This window comes from Rhipicephalus sanguineus, chromosome 7 (assembly GCF_013339695.2).
Source record: "Rhipicephalus sanguineus isolate Rsan-2018 chromosome 7, BIME_Rsan_1.4, whole genome shotgun sequence".
In the NCBI taxonomy this organism is placed as follows: domain Eukaryota; kingdom Metazoa; phylum Arthropoda; class Arachnida; order Ixodida; family Ixodidae; genus Rhipicephalus; species Rhipicephalus sanguineus.
Genome location: NC_051182.1, coordinates 98,028,108 through 98,044,880, shown reverse-complemented (window position 1 = coordinate 98,044,880; position 16,773 = coordinate 98,028,108). Strand labels below are relative to the sequence as shown.

Sequence of the window (16,773 nt, the reverse complement as noted above, 5' to 3'; positions counted from 1 at the left end):
AATCTTCGAATTTATTTGAAGTAGATTTAAATTATTCTAAATTTCAAAGTATTCGAAATGAACAAATAGACATAAATAAACTGCATGTAACCCCCCTGCAAAGGTGGTTTCACTGCAGTGGAGGGGTGCTGTACCGTGAATACACCTTTCCAGGGGAAATCTGCACTGTCACGAAGCCCTACTTCAAGGTTAAATGAACAAACTACCCTCGCATCGATTCATCATTTTTTAAGTTTAAAAGCTTGGTATTACCAGCTTATATGCTCTAAGTATAGTGAATTTTAAAACATGACGTATTTTACAAGTTATCACTTGCATTTTACCGAAAGTGAAATCCTGCTACTATTCAAAGTTGCTTCCACTTTCCTTTGAACCAAAAAGAATGACATTTGCACATGCCTTGTTTCAATTTAAAAGATATTGTGCAGGTTAGTTGGGTCATGATAAATATGCTAATTTTTCTTTATAATATGTTATATATACTATTCGAATTCAATTCGAAATTATTCGACCAAATCACTATTCGCTTTGAACCTAGAATTTACTATTCGCACAAGTCTAGAATTGGCAATTTGTGTGTTCGTACACCTGTGGGTCCAGGCACGCTGTGGTTAAGCAGTTATTTTTTATGTCGTAGGTGTATGAGCTGCCCATCCAGCTGGCCAAGAAGGACCGTGTCTACATTCGGCTGACGAGGGAGTGCGTCAACGAGTTCAAGCTGAAACCTGACACCAGCATCGATGCAGAGGTAGGGGCGGCTCTTAGCAATACTCGCCCACAAGGTGCGAACAACGTTAGCTTGATGTTTACTCCCTGTCCTGCTCCGACTGGTGTGTACGTACGGCAGGTGAGCAGGAACGCTTGTGTGCTTATAGTTTGAGTACACACATCACTCATGGCTGCAGCAGAAGGCAGAGTGGTGTGCTTGCTCGGCCAACAAGCTGATTGAAAGGAATGTGGATTGCACGTTCACGTTACTTGTGCTTCTATGAAGTAACGGCGGGAAATAGAAAAAATTCGTAATATCTAGGAATTCTTTATATGGTGGTTCGTTATAGGCACGTTTAACTGTACGTCTTTGTCAACATAGCAAAACGCAGCAAATGGCACTCTGTCGCCACTACCCTGTCGCTTCAAGACTGCGGCATTCAGCGCCTTGCATTCGCTGTTGTCGATGCCTTCTTTGGTCGCATCCGCTTCGCTTGGGCTCGTGTGTTGCGCGGGCACAACAAACTGTGCACGCACAAAGCAGTTTTGAACAGTAGCGGCTTCTACCTGCTGCCAAGAATAAGCCAGCAAGTGGATGGCGCTTAGTATGTCTGTGCTGTATGTTTTGCCACTTTCCATGGCAAGAAGCATCCTTCGCAGCAAGTTTTTTTCGGTAGGGGTGCTTCACCAACCGAATGATACCCTACTCTAAGGGCTGGGACAGTGCCGTTGTGTTTGCTACGAGAAGCTCCAGCTTCACGGCAGAAAGGTTGTGAAGTTGCAAGTGTGCTGGCGCGTTGTCGACAACTATTACAATTTTTCTCCCGCTTGCGGTGAAGCGAAGGTCCAGCAGGTGCATGTATTCCTCATATAGCTTTGAGGTCATCCAGGCCTTGGTGTTCAGGCAATAACACGCCTGAGGGAAGTCGTCCACCCTTGAAGCATCTCAGCTTCACAGCCTTGCCAATAACAAGGAGCGGTAGCTTTTCATTTCCTGCCGTGTTGACAGCAAAAGCAACTCATAACCTCTCCTTCACCTGCTTACCACCTGTGCAGGTCTCCCCCTTAAAAGCAAGCATTTGGTTTGGCAACGTCTTAAAAAAAAGTGCTGATTTGTCTAGAGACGTCTTCTGGGGCATATTCCCGCAAGATATCTTGCAGCTTGCTTCTGGCCCAGTCCTCTGTGCTGTCTTTGTCTGCCGCTGCACCTTCGCTGGAAACAACCTTCGTGGTAAGATTGTATTGTTCCTTAAATCTAGCGAGCCAGCCATTACTGCAGACAAAATTGTCATGGCCCATTGCTGTGGCGAAGCACTGCGTTTTTTCCGTGAGGAGGGGTCCACTTACAGGCAAGTTTTTAGCCCTCACATTTTTCAGCCAGCGCATCAATGCCTCCTCGACTTTCGGGTAGCTTGAACCACTTAAGCAACAATGTTTGAGGTTGGACGGTGCGCCATTCAGTACCTTCTCCCTGGCTGTCCAGATGCCACAAACCGTTGAAAGTGGTAGGCCTTTCTCCCGTGTCAACACAGACTTCTTCACTTCACGTTGGATGGCATTCACGATGTCGAGATTTTTCTTGATGGTCAGCACGCGATGCTTCGCTTGCCTATTCAACATTGTGTGGTCCTGTCACAATACGCGTCTGCAGATGCACGTTGAACAATATCGCACACGAAGTTCAGCCGGCTCAGCGCACATCCACCACGGTCAGAGAGACACGGTCAACCAACAAAACACCTTCAGTCACAACTCTTCATTGTCGCGTGCACTTCCGCCCGGCTCTTGTGGGCTCTCACTGGCAACGGGAACTAGCTGGGCTGCTCTGCCTGGCCTCCGAGATGGCATGCGGTGCAGTTTGCAGGCTAGGCTCGTGCAGTGGCCCCAGAGATACGCGTGTATGCATGCAACGCATAGCTCGAATGGCTCATATTTTGCATAATGGCTCAAAACTGTGCATAATCAGTTGGCCGTCGGAGCGTGAGACTGCAACTGAGGACTATAATTGGCATTCGACAAGTGAATTGTACGCATTAACCGACATGTATACGATGTACAGCTAAAGCTTAAGCGGGTAATAAATGCATTAACATAAAAGCAAAATGAGTCGGGGATTCATTTTAACTACGTTTAAAAAGAAACTACGGCTTATGTGGGTACGGTTTAACAAGATTCCACTGTAGTTTTGAAGGCACACACGCGGCCAGCGCACATGGAATAAAAATGGAACTAAGTCGTTTGCCGCAACCGCCGCGCATGAAACTGCGGTCGCTATCGGTGTGATCATCAATAACGACTACGCAGCTCCGAAGGTATGCGGCTTGTACAGTGGTAGACTGAAGGCAGTAAAGTCATCGTAAAAAGGTGCGACGGTTCGGCATTCCTTTTGTTTGCTTATGACTAATGGTGCGGGCTCCGGCACACTTAGTTTTCAGTGGACTCAAGCAAAGCTATGACGTGCGCGTTCGCATTAGCCAGCTGCGCCGTGTGTCCCAGAAATGCATATGTGAGTTTTTTTCGATGACAATAAATCTTTTGCGTGTATATTGTGGTACGAAAACAGATTTTGCTAGTTTTTTGGTGATACGAAATTTCGGGTGATACGAATATTTTTCGCTCCTCCTTGAGATTCGTACTATTGAGATTCTACTATGCTCGTAATGTGCTCAGTCTGTCCACTGGGTGACATTTCCTTTCTTAGTCTGGACTGCCAGGAATGCATTCGCAATGCAGGTTCAGTTCCTGCTCGATCGGCTGCCGCTGTGCGAGATGCATTACGCCGTGGACAAGTTGCCCATGGCCAGTCTCGTGTTTCCCGACTTCAGCATCCAGCCTCCACAGTGCCCACCGTGAGTACATTGGGAAATTTTATTTGCTTCTGTTTAAAGGGGCCCTGCAACACCTTTCCAAGTAACCGTCGAATGTCTTCATTAAAGGAGTTTATTGCCCCACTAATCGACCGCTGCAAAAATTTTTAGAATCCATCGAGTACGAGCGGAGTTACAGAGACTTGTCACACACTGTAATTGCTTTCTCTCTTCTCTCATCCTGACGATCGCGCTGGAAGCTAAGCAGGGCAGGATGGCACGGAAAAAAGAAGTCGCGCGCTTCATGACCTTGAGCACTTTTTTTTTTTCGAACGTGTGGCTTGCTTGCATTGTGATCATGCGCAAGCACGGGCATGTGGCGGCCTCTCATGGCGACCACGGTAACTATGCAGCTCACGATGCTCAAATCAGCCAATGGCCGTGAATTTGGGTACATGGTGCGGTCATGTGTGTACATGGCATCATTTGTAGAAAGAAGAGGGAACGATTTCCAGCTGACTTTGAGAATTCATTGTAAATTCCAGGCCGCGTGCTGCGCTATAATGTTTGGCTCGCGTGTTCTCAGGAGCCTCGACTACCAATCGGCAGCGTTTTCTGATCATACTGAAAAAGTGTTGCAGGGCCCATTTAAGAGAGTGCAGTTAAAACTCTGTGTATTTAACTTTATAGAGAGGTCAACTCGCTTGTCTAGAACATTGGAGTGTCACACTCGGGGCTGCAAGGTGACATCTACAGATACCACGTACAGTCGCTGACCGATAAATCGGACACCGACAATTTGGACATGCTCGGTAATTCGGACAGCCGCGCGGCACCGCCGATGATCCCGTAGAAGTAATGTGTAAAGGCGACCGATATTTCGGACAGCTGCGAGATCTACATTCGATAATCCGGACCCTGTCCGAGACTGTCGTGCACGCCAAATCGCCAGCCATTATCTCCTCCGGCACCTGTACCATACAAAGTATGGCCTCAGAGATTAAAACGAAAGCTAATTGGTGATCTATGAGGCTTTATTTCGATCGCTACCTTATGCCTCAGAGATTTGTGATTGGAAATGCCAATCTTAGAGGCACTTGTCAACTGTGGGAAATCGTATCGACATCGCGAACATCCTACATTCCGGTTCCTGTATCCCCGCGCTGCGCTGCTATCACCGCCATTCTGTCGAATGCGTCTGCAGCAAAGCGTTTTGCATGTGCGTTCATTTTTATCTTGAGACTTGCTTTATTTTACGCTCTGCTGTCTCAAAAGATCTGAGCTAAATGGCGCCAACGGTGCCCTCACAGCCAGCGCCGAAGGCCGCACTGACGACAACGAAACGCGGCAGATACAGTCAACTGCCGATTTTTCGGACGTCCGATTTTCCGGACATGCTCGAAAATTCGGACGCTTTCGTGGCACCGTCACCAGCCCCATAGATGCCAATGGTCAAGAACGTCGGAAATATCGGACGCTGAAACTCGTTGGCGTCCGATTTTTCGGACTTTCTGCCCAAATTGCAGGTCCGAAAGGTAATAATTGAAGCCCCCACCTCTGCTGCGTCTATCATCTCGTAGGTTCGAACCAGCGCTTTCGCGAGTCGACCTGTTTGTGACAGTAGCAGAGTCCAAAGGTCAGCTTTGTCGCGATGCCGAAGTGTTATGGGGTGAAGCGGACCGGAAATTCAAAGGGGCCGTTATCACGGCGCCGTGCGGCGATGTCTTTACGGATAAGCAGTGGAAATGCACGAAGGTGTGATGGCGGCAGGTGGCAAACGCGCCAGTACGGCTCAATCACTGACAAGCCTTACGATAAGCATCTTCAGTCAACTGTTTGATAGTGCATGTGGCCTGGTGCAGTTGCGTGCGTAGTGCACGTATTTAATAGGCGAGAACCCAAACGCGCCGCGCCGCCATTCATGCTGCCTCTTTGTGCGACCGCTAAGTGCGCCGCACAGACGTGTTGCCTTCACGAACGAAACCAGCTCGCCATCGTACAGCGATCACATCACACTGGTGGACATACAGGCGGACTTGGTTGCAGGTAAGCGGAAGTGCGGGCAGCAACGCATTGACAACTTTTTTCGGCTACCGGGACCCTGAAGTGTCAATAAAAGTTTTTTTTTCTGACGCATTCGTTTTTTCGGACATTCGATAAATCGGACTTATTTACATTCCCCGTGGAGCCCGAATTATTGGTCGTCGACTGTAGTTTGATATAGGTGACATCTGAGCATGTGCAGCCCCTATGATCAACCTGCCTTGCATTTTCTTTCCTCATTTATCGCTGTTGCTACAACTTCTGTTTAGGCCACCAGAAGTGCTGTTGACGATGTAGCACTGGAGAAAATAAGAAACAGAAAATGCACGATATGTGTGTGACGAACTGCCGGGATGATGACACCGCTATCCGAGAATAATCTTGCGGCATCTCTTGCATTGAGTGCCGAGCCGGTTGATCTCCCTCGTTTATTTTTTTTTTTTTCTGCGGCGTTACACTGCTGACAGCACTGCTGACGGCCAGCACAGTTGCTGTAGCCATGGCGATAAACAAGGAAAGAAAATGGAATGCAGGCATCATTGGGGGCTACGCATGCTCTGACATGGCCTATCTCAAACCACGTGTTATCTGTAGATGTCACTCATGCAGTCCTGATCGCAACTTTTCGCTGTCTAGACAAACGCGTTGACCTTTGTAAAACTGTCGTGAAATGCCCTGCGTTATAGCGCTGGTAAAATACTACACTTTGACACAGGGGAAGTATATCCAGGCTGACAAGCAGTTAGAATGGGTGTTTATTTTCAGTTTATGTAGCAGTACAAAGACAGGTTAAGAAAAGAGAAAGGGAAACAAGGTAAGGGAAACGTAAGATAGATAACTGTGGGCTACAGTTGAGCCAAGAACTGGTAAGAAGTACACTTCAGCCACAGCATCCTGCGAAATGATCAACTTTGAACAGGAGTAACGAAGCTTGTTTGTGCACCGCTCCCGCGTAATTAAGTTTCACCGCTCCAGCGAAGGAAGACCGAGGCAAGAAAGTGCGACTGTTGCTAGTGCCAGTTGTCAAACAGTTGAATGTCTTGCGGTTGCTTGTGGGTGCTCTTTCGTAATCCTGCATTATGCGACAGAAGCAGAGCAGCGATCCCCAAGTTCTGGTAATTGGCTGATGCACAAGGGAGCATGCATTCCACATGCGCCTTGCGCTAGCGCCCAATGTTGTCGTCTAAACGGCACCCTTCTGCTGGTGCTGTTCAGTGTTTACCATTAGTTTTCTTTCTTTCTCTCTTCTCTTTCACCCTCATTCTCTTTTTTATCTTAGTACCCCCATGCCTGTGCACAGTTTGTTGCGAGTTGACATAGGATGCTTTCGTGTGATTGAGCTGTGGGCGTTGTATTTGTTCCCCTGTGAAGTGCAATTGGCACTGTGCCGCTGCTATTATGAATGCTCACGAATGCTCAGTTATTTTGCGCAGTGAAGACAACTGCGTCGCGTTTTTTTTTTGCGTGCTCGAGGCCTGTGACTGCGAGTGCTGCAAACCCCAGGAGAAGTTTCCACGGGCCGATAATGTGAAATCATCTGGATCTCGAAGATGAGCTTGTCGACTATCTGAAGCTACTCCGTGTAGATTGAACTTGTCTAGGTAACGGCCTTGGGACACGCATGTGATTGAGGTGTATGTAGAAGCGATCTTAAAGCTAGGAAAACTGGATCACAGAAGCAAAGGAGCTGCCAGGAGAATAAATTTTCCATTCTAATCGTCAGCGTAGGGGTACGTAAGTTTTTATATTGCACCCGCGAATATTTGGTTGGCATTGGATTCGGGTAAAAAAAGATTTTTTTTTTTCTCGAGCAGTATCGGAGTCTTCGTACAATGCGGCGTCTGCATAAAATTGCGCCATATAAGTGAGGTTTTTAATCCATTATTTCTGTGGGGGTTTCGCCTCGACCAAACCGATTCATCGCAAAATGCGGGTGGTCGCAAGACTGGGGTATGTATAATCGAGGTTCCACTGTACTTTGCATAAAAGGTTTAATTTCAGGGCGATGAAATGTTAATGTAATGAAATAGCAATTTCACTGACCCCAGATTTTTTAAGCCCCAGAATTTAATTTATCATTGATGGCAGTTGTTCTAAGAGACTTACATGTGTAGCTCATGTTGAGTAAATTTTGGTTCTAATAAACTAGAAATTGTAGCTCTTTTATTTACTGTTTGCATCCCGTATGGTGGTTTGGTGGTTCTGCGCTGGCAACTTGTGTTACATACCTGGCAACTACGCTAGTCCACCTAACAGTGTTAGCTGCTGCCTTGCAGGGAAGAGTCTTTGAGCTGGGACTCGCGGCTCAACGAGCAGCAGCGCCGGGCGGTGGCGGCCATCACGGCCCCTCGCACGGTTCCCAACGTGCCGCCCATTCTGGTGGTGGGACCCTTCGGCACTGGCAAGACCTTCACGCTAGCGAAGGCTATGCTCGAGGTCGTCAGACGGACGCCGGAGACGCGGGTGCTGGTCTGCACCCACTCCAACAGGTCAGTGCCGTCGCTGCGGCCTCTGTCATGCGTGTAATAGTTGCGGAGGCAGTGAGCGATCGTGTGAGGTCACTATGCTTATGATGTATCGACGATTTTACATAAGACACATGGGTGCCGCCATCTTGGGCTGTTTAACAAATGTTTTCTTATTTTTTTATACAGTCGCCGACTCTTTATTCGGACATGCTCGTTTATTCGGACACCTTCGTGGCACCGCCACTTGTCCCATTGAAGTAATGTAAACTCGCAACTGAAAATTCGGACGCCCCACAGTGCGCCGTTCAACTTTTCGGACTCCGGGCAGCTGATTGCATGTGACGTTGAACGTCATGACAAGCCGTCAGCGATGTTTACAATATTTTTGCTAGGTTGCTAGCACTGAAACGTTGCATTGGCTATAGCTGGAGATCGTGCCAGCGTCAAAATCCATGCAGAAATTACAATTGCCAGTCTTGAAGGCTATGTTTGTTGGCTGCACGTAACCATTGCCTTTTGGCTTTAGCCACTCAAGTATCCATTGAACGGCTACCACAGCCATACAGCAGGCCAAGCCAAGCCAAGCTCTGAGTCAGCTCAATGCGGTGTTTGAGGTGAATGACCCTAACTCAGACGAAGAGAGAACGACAGCATGAGCGCTGCAACACCAACTAGCCCAACGTCATTCCCTTTCGGCGATTGAGGGTTTGTGTTGTCAGATGTTTCTGTGGCTAGGCCTGATCTGCGTCCCACACTTCGTGTCTAGCTCCTTCGTTTGTTGCTTGGTATGCGAGGCCTGATCTGCTGAAATGGCTCCGACGCCGCCCATTACATGTGCACCATCGGAACTCAAGAAACGCGACAACTACAAGGCCCTGATGATAACAAAAAAGCAGTGACCATTTGCCAGGTGGAAGGCGGCCGACCTCAATCCGATGTTGCTTGGGAACTTTTGCCAACAGAACGGAAAGTGGGGCAGTTAACCTTGATTCATAGCGAATTGAATTGTAGAGTGCAGAATACAAGATGAAAGACAAAGAAGCACACAGCAGCACTGTCCGTGTGTGCTTCTGCTCTGTACAATTCAATTTGTTATGAAGCTTTTGCCAAGTTGGACAATGATGAGATCGTCTGTCAGGTTCTCGAACCAGTGCGGGCGGACTGTGACGCCGATGATGCGCCGCCCACACCACAGTTATCAAATGTGGATTTTGCACAGGTCGTAACAGTGCTATTGACAACCTACAGGAGTACTTTTCGATGGAGGGGAAAATGTTTGAGGCCCGTGTACTTATATTTAGGTGCACGTTAAGGGGAGACGTGGGTCTTGAAAAAAGTTTTTTTATTACTTAGGTTAGCTGAATGAAAGTTGGTAAACTTATTCAGATTTTTCTGCAGATTCCAAATCTTCAAGTAGATTTTTATTATCTGCATTAGAACAAAAGATATGAGATTTCTGAGAGCATATTTCTTACGGTACTTTTCGGCAACTTTGCTTTGTCAAACACAAGAACAAAGTATGTGGCAAGACTGCCAGAGAGCTCATCTAGCCGATGATGCTAATTTTATTGTTTTCATCAAACTTCAAATGCAAAATAAATGCACGCAAATATGTGCGAAAAATTTTTGCTTCACACACTTTATGATTATTGAGAGTTATCATTTGGTAAACAATATTATAAGAAAATAAATAGCATCATCGGCTAGATCAGCTTTCTGGCATTCTTGCCACATACTTTGCTTTTGTGTTTGACGAAAAGAAGTTGCCAAAAATCCCCGTAAGAAATATGCTAGAAAACGTTGTAGAAACAGCATATCTTTTGTTCTAATGCAGCTATGAAAAATCTACTCACAGATTTGGAATCTGCTGAAAAAACTGAATAAGTGTATTAAATTTTATTCTGTTCACCCAATTATTAAAAACGCACTTTTCAAGACCCACGTCTCCCCTTAACTCTTTCGTTACCGCATGAAAATGGCCATTTTTTATAGGTCTGAGGAATAAATTTATTGCTAGTATAAATAATGCTCTAGGTAACATTGCAGCGCACCAAATTGTGCATAATGAATTGCTCTTTATAGATAACACAAGTTTCAAAACAAAGAAGTTGTTACAAAACTTATAAAAAATCTGAAATCTACCACTTTTGCAGGAACTTGAGAAAAACAGTACAAACAAAACACAATATCTACAAAAATATAACGAACAAACAAAATTCAAAATATACATTTTGAAGGGAAATGATCGAGGAATATTCTAAAAGAAAAATAAACAATCTGCATAAAGCCATTTCTCACACAGATCAAAAATACTGCAGACCGAAAACTGCTTCACCGCTCGTGCCATGCGGTGAAGCAGCTTCTGGTTTTCATGAAGCACGGGTAGAAGCCACAAGTTTCACAAAGAACGTCCGTTTTTTTTTTTTTTCAACTTTGCGTTCCTCATAGCACTTGCGGCAGTTTTTCCTTTTCGGCATCTTTTTGGGGTGGTGCTGCACTTTTTTTGGCATACGTCGGCATCTTTTTCGGCATACGTCAGAAGGCCCAAGATCTGCATCCAAGCATATTTGTTGGCATTTTCGCAGATGGTCCTGGTGACCTCTGCTGTGAAAAACAGGAAAAAATAATCGTGCGCCGTCGTGTAACGTTTTGCGCTGCTCCGGTGTGCCGGGCCGAGATGCGCGCCGGGCGGCCTTTTTGGTGAAAATTGAAGCTTTCTGGCTGCCGGCGGCAGCACATCCTGTCCAAGCGCTGTGCGTATCCTGCAGATAACCAGGACATCTCAAAGGTCGTGCACCGAGATCGGCAGATAAGCGCTTCCGACTGCTCAAGGCCGAAAAGGAAACTTATCGGTACACAGCTGAGGATGGCCTGGGCTGGCTCGAAGCATCGTCGCTGTCAGCGCTTGAAGATGAGCTGGTGTCGTCTTCGGACTCATAGCTCGACTCAGCTTCACTAAATTCGTGAGCTGGTTGAGCACGCTTTCGAGCGGAACGTTTTTCCCGCGACGCAGACCCGCGGGTTGACGACGCCATGGGAGCGGCCGAGAGATTGCCGCGCGCGCCGACGCTAACGCCCGATGCGCCCCTCTCGCGTAGATAAAGAGAAACGAAACCAAAACTGCTGCAAACTGGCTAAAAAGGCCAGATCAACAAGTTAGAGACGCGACGGACCTTCAGAAACGAGCTGTATTTGAATAATATTGCGCAAACTCGGAAGCAAAGCTCGCTAGTGAGTAGCAGGTGTCGTTTTTATGTAATTATCACAGCCAAAATTTATTATTTCGCAAAACTGACGACACAATTTGATAATTGACTTCTTAGGAATCGTTTGATACCAAAATGTTGATAATGACGGAGCACAAACATGAGCTGCGCATTTTTTTCCCGAGTGTGGCAGCCACGCCCCCTTTTCCAGTAACACATGCGCATTCGTTCGCGAAAAACTCCGTCAAAAATCGCAAGGTCGTCAGAGCGGGAAAATTTAAACGGATTGTAGAAGAGCAGTCCCAGAACTAAACGCGAGATGCTGCAGCATGCACGGGAAAAATTTTTAACGCGTCGAAATCGGCAGCTTTTTTCGTCGATCACCGGTGATCGATTTGAATAGGCGTGGTAACGAAAGAGTTAAAGAACCCCAGGTGGACGAAATTTCTGGAGCCCTCCACTACGGCGTCTCTCATAATCATATCCTGGTTTTGGGACGTTAAACCCCAGATATTATTATTTATAACCTACAGGAGTAGCCAAACACTAGCTGAAATACTGGCCGACTTGGTCACACGTAAGTGTGCATGTGTACACACGCTTATTGACAAGTTTTCTTCGGACTCCCGATTATTTGGACTTTTCGGCGGTTCCCACCGAGTCCGAATAAACAGTCGGCGACTGTATTGCGACGTGAATTAATAAGGTCGTGAAACGTCAAATGCACCAACCGAGCTGTTTCCATGCGCATGCATCTCCCATAGCACTGTTCGTTCAGTTTTTAAAGATACAAATTGGCAAGGCCACAACAGCCCAGTATGGTGGGACTGAACCCCGCACTTAAGATAGTGTATAGGTCGGCACACTCAACCTATGAGCAATGGTGGGAGATGAAAGAGGAGGGGAGGGGGTGGCAGTAAAGCACACACAGTGCTTTTATTTACAAACCACTGGTTATCTCAAGTTGTGCGTTACTTGTGCACCTTCATATAAGCAACATGCTATGTTCTGGTCATGAGGGCACACTGGCCACTGGTTGCCGGAATGTGACACTCGACTCGTTAGGTGGTAAGCCAGTTCGTATTTGGGACGCCTTTAGTGTAATAATTATATTGTATTTTGCAGCATAAAAGTACGACACTTTGGACACATGCTGTTTCCTTCATAACTAAGGCATTATTTTTTGTTCACAAGTGCGAGCAGGGAAAGAGAGCCTATATCTGTCCTTTACAGCATTGCCCAGTTTTTATGGAACGGATTATACAGGGAAACCTGGTTCCAAAATTGCATTCATGTGGACTTGTATTTAGATGCACGTTACAGAACCCCAGGTCGTCACAATTAATCCCGAGTCCTCCACTGTGGTGTGCCTCGTAATGGTGCATTCAGACGATGGACCGAATCCAGATTTGTCATGGACACGGACGGCTAATCCGCCGATGATCCGCCTGCAGGCGCATCCACACGACAGACAGTGTCATAGCAGACTACATCATCAGTAAGCCAGATTACTTGACCGCAGCCTTTGCACTCACCTGCGCTCGCTGCCAGCAGACCGGTTTCAGAGTATTCAACAACATGGAGGCCGACAGAACGCGAAGCTCGCCGAGCTTTGTTGAGCGTCATGCATTGTCGAAGACTGCAATTTGTTTAGGTGAAAACGGTGTTGGCAGAATGGCTGGATGGGGAAAAAAATCTGCTGTACAGAGAGCTGCTGAAGACTGACCTCGCCGCTGCTGTGCGTGGGGAATCGCATACGAAGGGAGGATACGGTGATGCGCAGATATCGGCAGTTTTTAAGTGCGAAGCACTTTAGGGGCCCAGGCTGTCGTATGCTGTCGTATGCTGTTGTATGCTGTCGTCGCTTGCCATATTGCAGGCAAAACCACGTATAGCATAGCTATCTGTAGCATATTGAGAGCACGCTCGTGCCAAGGAGAACTCTTCTTCCTCTTGTTCTTCGAGCGCCTTGATGATGTGAAGTGCGGAGAACTTTAGGGGCTCGGGCTGTCGTGGGCTATCGCATCCTTTTGTCGTTTGGCGTAACGCTGGCAAAACCATGCAGAAAAAGAAGAGGAAGCAAGCGAGAAATAGAAAGAAAAAAAAGAGATAGAATAGGAAGAAAAATAGAAGTAAATAGAAATTAAGAGGAAAAAAAAACACAGAAAAACTGTAAAAGAGAACAAGAGAGGAGAAAGGAAAGAGATACAAAGAAGGCTGCTCAGCTCTGCACTTCCTTCATGCTTGGCACCACCAATGCAAAGGTGCCTTAATATTTTTTTTTTTTTTTGGATAACAGGTACCGACAGTACACATTGCACTGTTGCACATTACAGTGATTCCACTCCTGCGCCAACTGCGCCAAAGTGCGCCAAATTGTATTTAGTGCGCCACCCTGATAATATCGACAAAATTTGCGCCAAACTGCGCCAAAGTCTCGGGTTTGGGGGCGTCTATCACCGGCAATCGCACCGCCGGCGCGTCAGAACATGTGCAGCTCGATCTTGGGGCTGCCAATAAAGTCGCAATCATGGACCAAGAAGTATTCCGCTTTATAAATAGCGCTCGCGCGTGCGTTCCGAGTAAGCCACGATGCCATGCACGGTGCCGACGCAGCTTCTGTTCTGCAAGTCTGCTCGACAGCAAAACGCGCTCTCTGCAGAGGCTCGTGACGTCTAGGCCTATCGGTAGCGAGAAAGTGCGACGGCGATTCATCGGCGGACGTCGTCTGTTCCAGAAACGCTGCTGATAGCTCGTTTCAAGCGTCGCACGGCACGTAAGGAAAGCAATGTTCAGTAATAACTACATGAGTGCCGCTAATATGTCTGTCACTTCTGTTTCCGGACATCGCGGAATGAAATATGGGATCGCTCGCAGTAGATATATGGGACAATATCGAATTTTCCTTGCTTCGCGTTTATGGAAGAGCACGCGAACGGTGGAAACGCGTTGACACTTTTCCTCAGATATACTTTATCCATGGATCTTCATCCAGAACAGCTTTTTCGTAATTCCTTCCGCCAGCACGTCCGAGTTTGTAATCACTCTGCAGTAAATACCCCCTAAAAGGCCCTGCCCTTTCGAGCACACGTGCTAGGGTTCCAATTCGAATTTTTTGCTTGCTTTTTTAAAAATGTCATCTCATTAGTAAAATCATATCTCCTGGTCGGTGCAGCCGCAAATGCGCAGCTGTCAGTAGCGGGCCCGTCGCTGACGGCCCACAGTGAAGCGGCTACGCCATGTTACACGTCCGCCCCTCGCTTTCGGGGGTCAATAGCCAACGGTAAAGCCAAGGTAAGTTTCGCTTAAGAGCAAAGAAATGAATGCGATACCAAAAAATTGTATTGTGAAACGAAGTAAGACTAGCAGCTAACTCTTTTAACGCGGTAGCGTTAGAGAGCTCGTGTCGCGGAAATTCCGCTGTCGGCGTCGGCACCGTTGGTTGTGAGCGAAAAATCATCCGTGAGCGAAAAATCGAGAAAGTAGCAAATAAAATAAACGATAAAATCTTCGGTCCCAATGAGGATCGAACCCGGGCCGTTCGCGTGGCACGCAGGTGTCTTACCACAAAGCTACGATGTTGCTTGCAGCTGCTTCGGACAAAAACACTACATAAATGTCATGTAGTGAAAGGAGTCTCGACGCATTTTGTTCGGCAGGTGTCACGACGAAAACGAGCCCATACGGTAGGCGCATTCGCGAGGCCATCAAACTACGTCGAAAAACGCCGGGATAGTGCAGCCATCGCCGCTAAATACACACACGAACTTTCAAACAGCTCTAAAAATGGACAACTATGTCCATCTAGAGGAAAACATATCAAGCCAACGCAGCAAACGCTAGATAATGTGCTGCCATCTGTGAGGCATTGTGAGAAATAAGTCTCGACTTTTCATGGCATCCGAGAGGGCCGGCGCGCGGCGTATATCTTGGAGGCCATGCGACTCTTGCTTTAGATCGAAAGCCTGTAAAATTCGCGCGCGTGCGTGTGTGTGTGTAACAATACACATTAATAAGTATGCACTTAGTGGTTGAAGTGCGCACTAGGGGCCGGATTTCGCTATCGCGTTCAACTCTTAAAGGCGAAGCTTAAGGGTCCCCCAATTTTTGAATCCGATCTCGCGTAAATCAACGAAACACTGGTTTAAGGTAATATGGCCCCTCCAGGAACCGAAGCGTTTTCTTGCTCTGAGTTTTCTAAACGCGAAGTAAGCGTTGAGAGCACAGCAAGTTTACGAGCCGTCTCCTGATGCCTCGAGATAGCGCGCGCGCGCAAGCGACTGCGCCCTTCGAACGTTGCGCCCCCCCCCTTCCGCTCCCCTGGCGTCCCTTCATGCTCCTTACCAAATACGGGCGGGGCGTTTCCTCTCTGTTTGATGAGCAATCGACGGCAGGCCCGCACGCGGGAAGATGTTATCTCATGCGCTGTCCGTGCAGCGGAGACAGACGGCCGGCTAGTTTAATCTCCGCTTCAGCCGCGTTCGTCGCCAGCGCTCGTGAGCTTTTACCCGCGGCTAGAATGCGCGTGGTGATGTTATTAATTTGGACTTTATACGGAAAATTACGGCAACGGCGACGGCAAAAATCCGCCGAGAGTGTCCATATAATTGCTATCGCAAGGGTCAATGTACGGGGCAGATTTTGCGCCCCCCCCCCCTCTTAGGTGATTAGGTGGGGGGCGCCCCCCCCCCCTTGCCCCTCTGTGCGCACGCCTATGCTCCTGAGATTATTTTTTCCGTGAGATTTGCAATGAATCGAAATATTTCTAGCCTTCATAAGAGCCCCATAATAATACTCAGGTGCTTGAATGGTAATGCAATATGCTTCTGTATTGCACTCCAGGATATAAAATTCGCTGCTCCAAAGTGCTCCCAGATGCAAAATTATCTGCTCCAAAGTGCTCCAAGATGAAAATTTTGCTGCTCCAAAGTGCTCCAAAACGGAAATATTGCTGCTCCAAAAATTGCTCCAAATCAGAAGTCCTCGGTAGCATCACTGACATTATGTTTCCAGTTCTTGGTTCGCATCTTGGCTTTAGTTTCAGTGTTCATACAGGGGCTGTATTCTGAGACATCCGCTTTCGGCGACAGTGTCGCTTTGCCTGCCATAGAATCCCGCGTGTGCAATGATTAAAACGACAACTTACCCACTATTCTCCAACTCACCAGTCAGCGTGCATTGAAAGTGATAGATATCTCAAAGATGATCGTCTTAGAATGCGGCACCAGAAGTAAACTGAACCAAGTGCCAGCAAGCGAAGAACTGAGATTGACTGTGAGGACAACCTCTCGAGCAGAAGAAAAGTGTACTGGTTGCCAGAAACTGCTGGTTTTCCCGCTAAAGCTGCAGCGTTCTGCTGCCGAAATCTTGATGTGAAAAACAGGTCGGGATTATCTCTTCACGAGCCGCGCGGACGAGGCACGAATGAGGAGAATCGCTGGTGTGAGGTCACGTGACGTGCCTTCTGCCTCTCTTCAAATCCGGATTCGGTCCATCATCTGAATGCACCGTAACTGTATTGTTGTTTTGGCATGTAAAACC

General features: G+C 47.3%; 1 protein-coding gene across 1 annotated transcript in view; it reads left to right on the top strand.

Moving 5' to 3' along the window:
- LOC119399636 (probable helicase with zinc finger domain) overlaps positions 1-16,773 on the top strand; it is a 96,398-nt gene that overhangs the window by 44,767 nt on the left and 34,858 nt on the right. Inside the window, exons 10-12 of the mRNA XM_037666445.2 lie at positions 638-748; positions 3,442-3,557; positions 7,835-8,047. Coding sequence (XP_037522373.1) covers positions 638-748; positions 3,442-3,557; positions 7,835-8,047 — 440 coding nt within the window. The remainder of the gene's footprint in view (positions 1-637; positions 749-3,441; positions 3,558-7,834; positions 8,048-16,773) is intronic.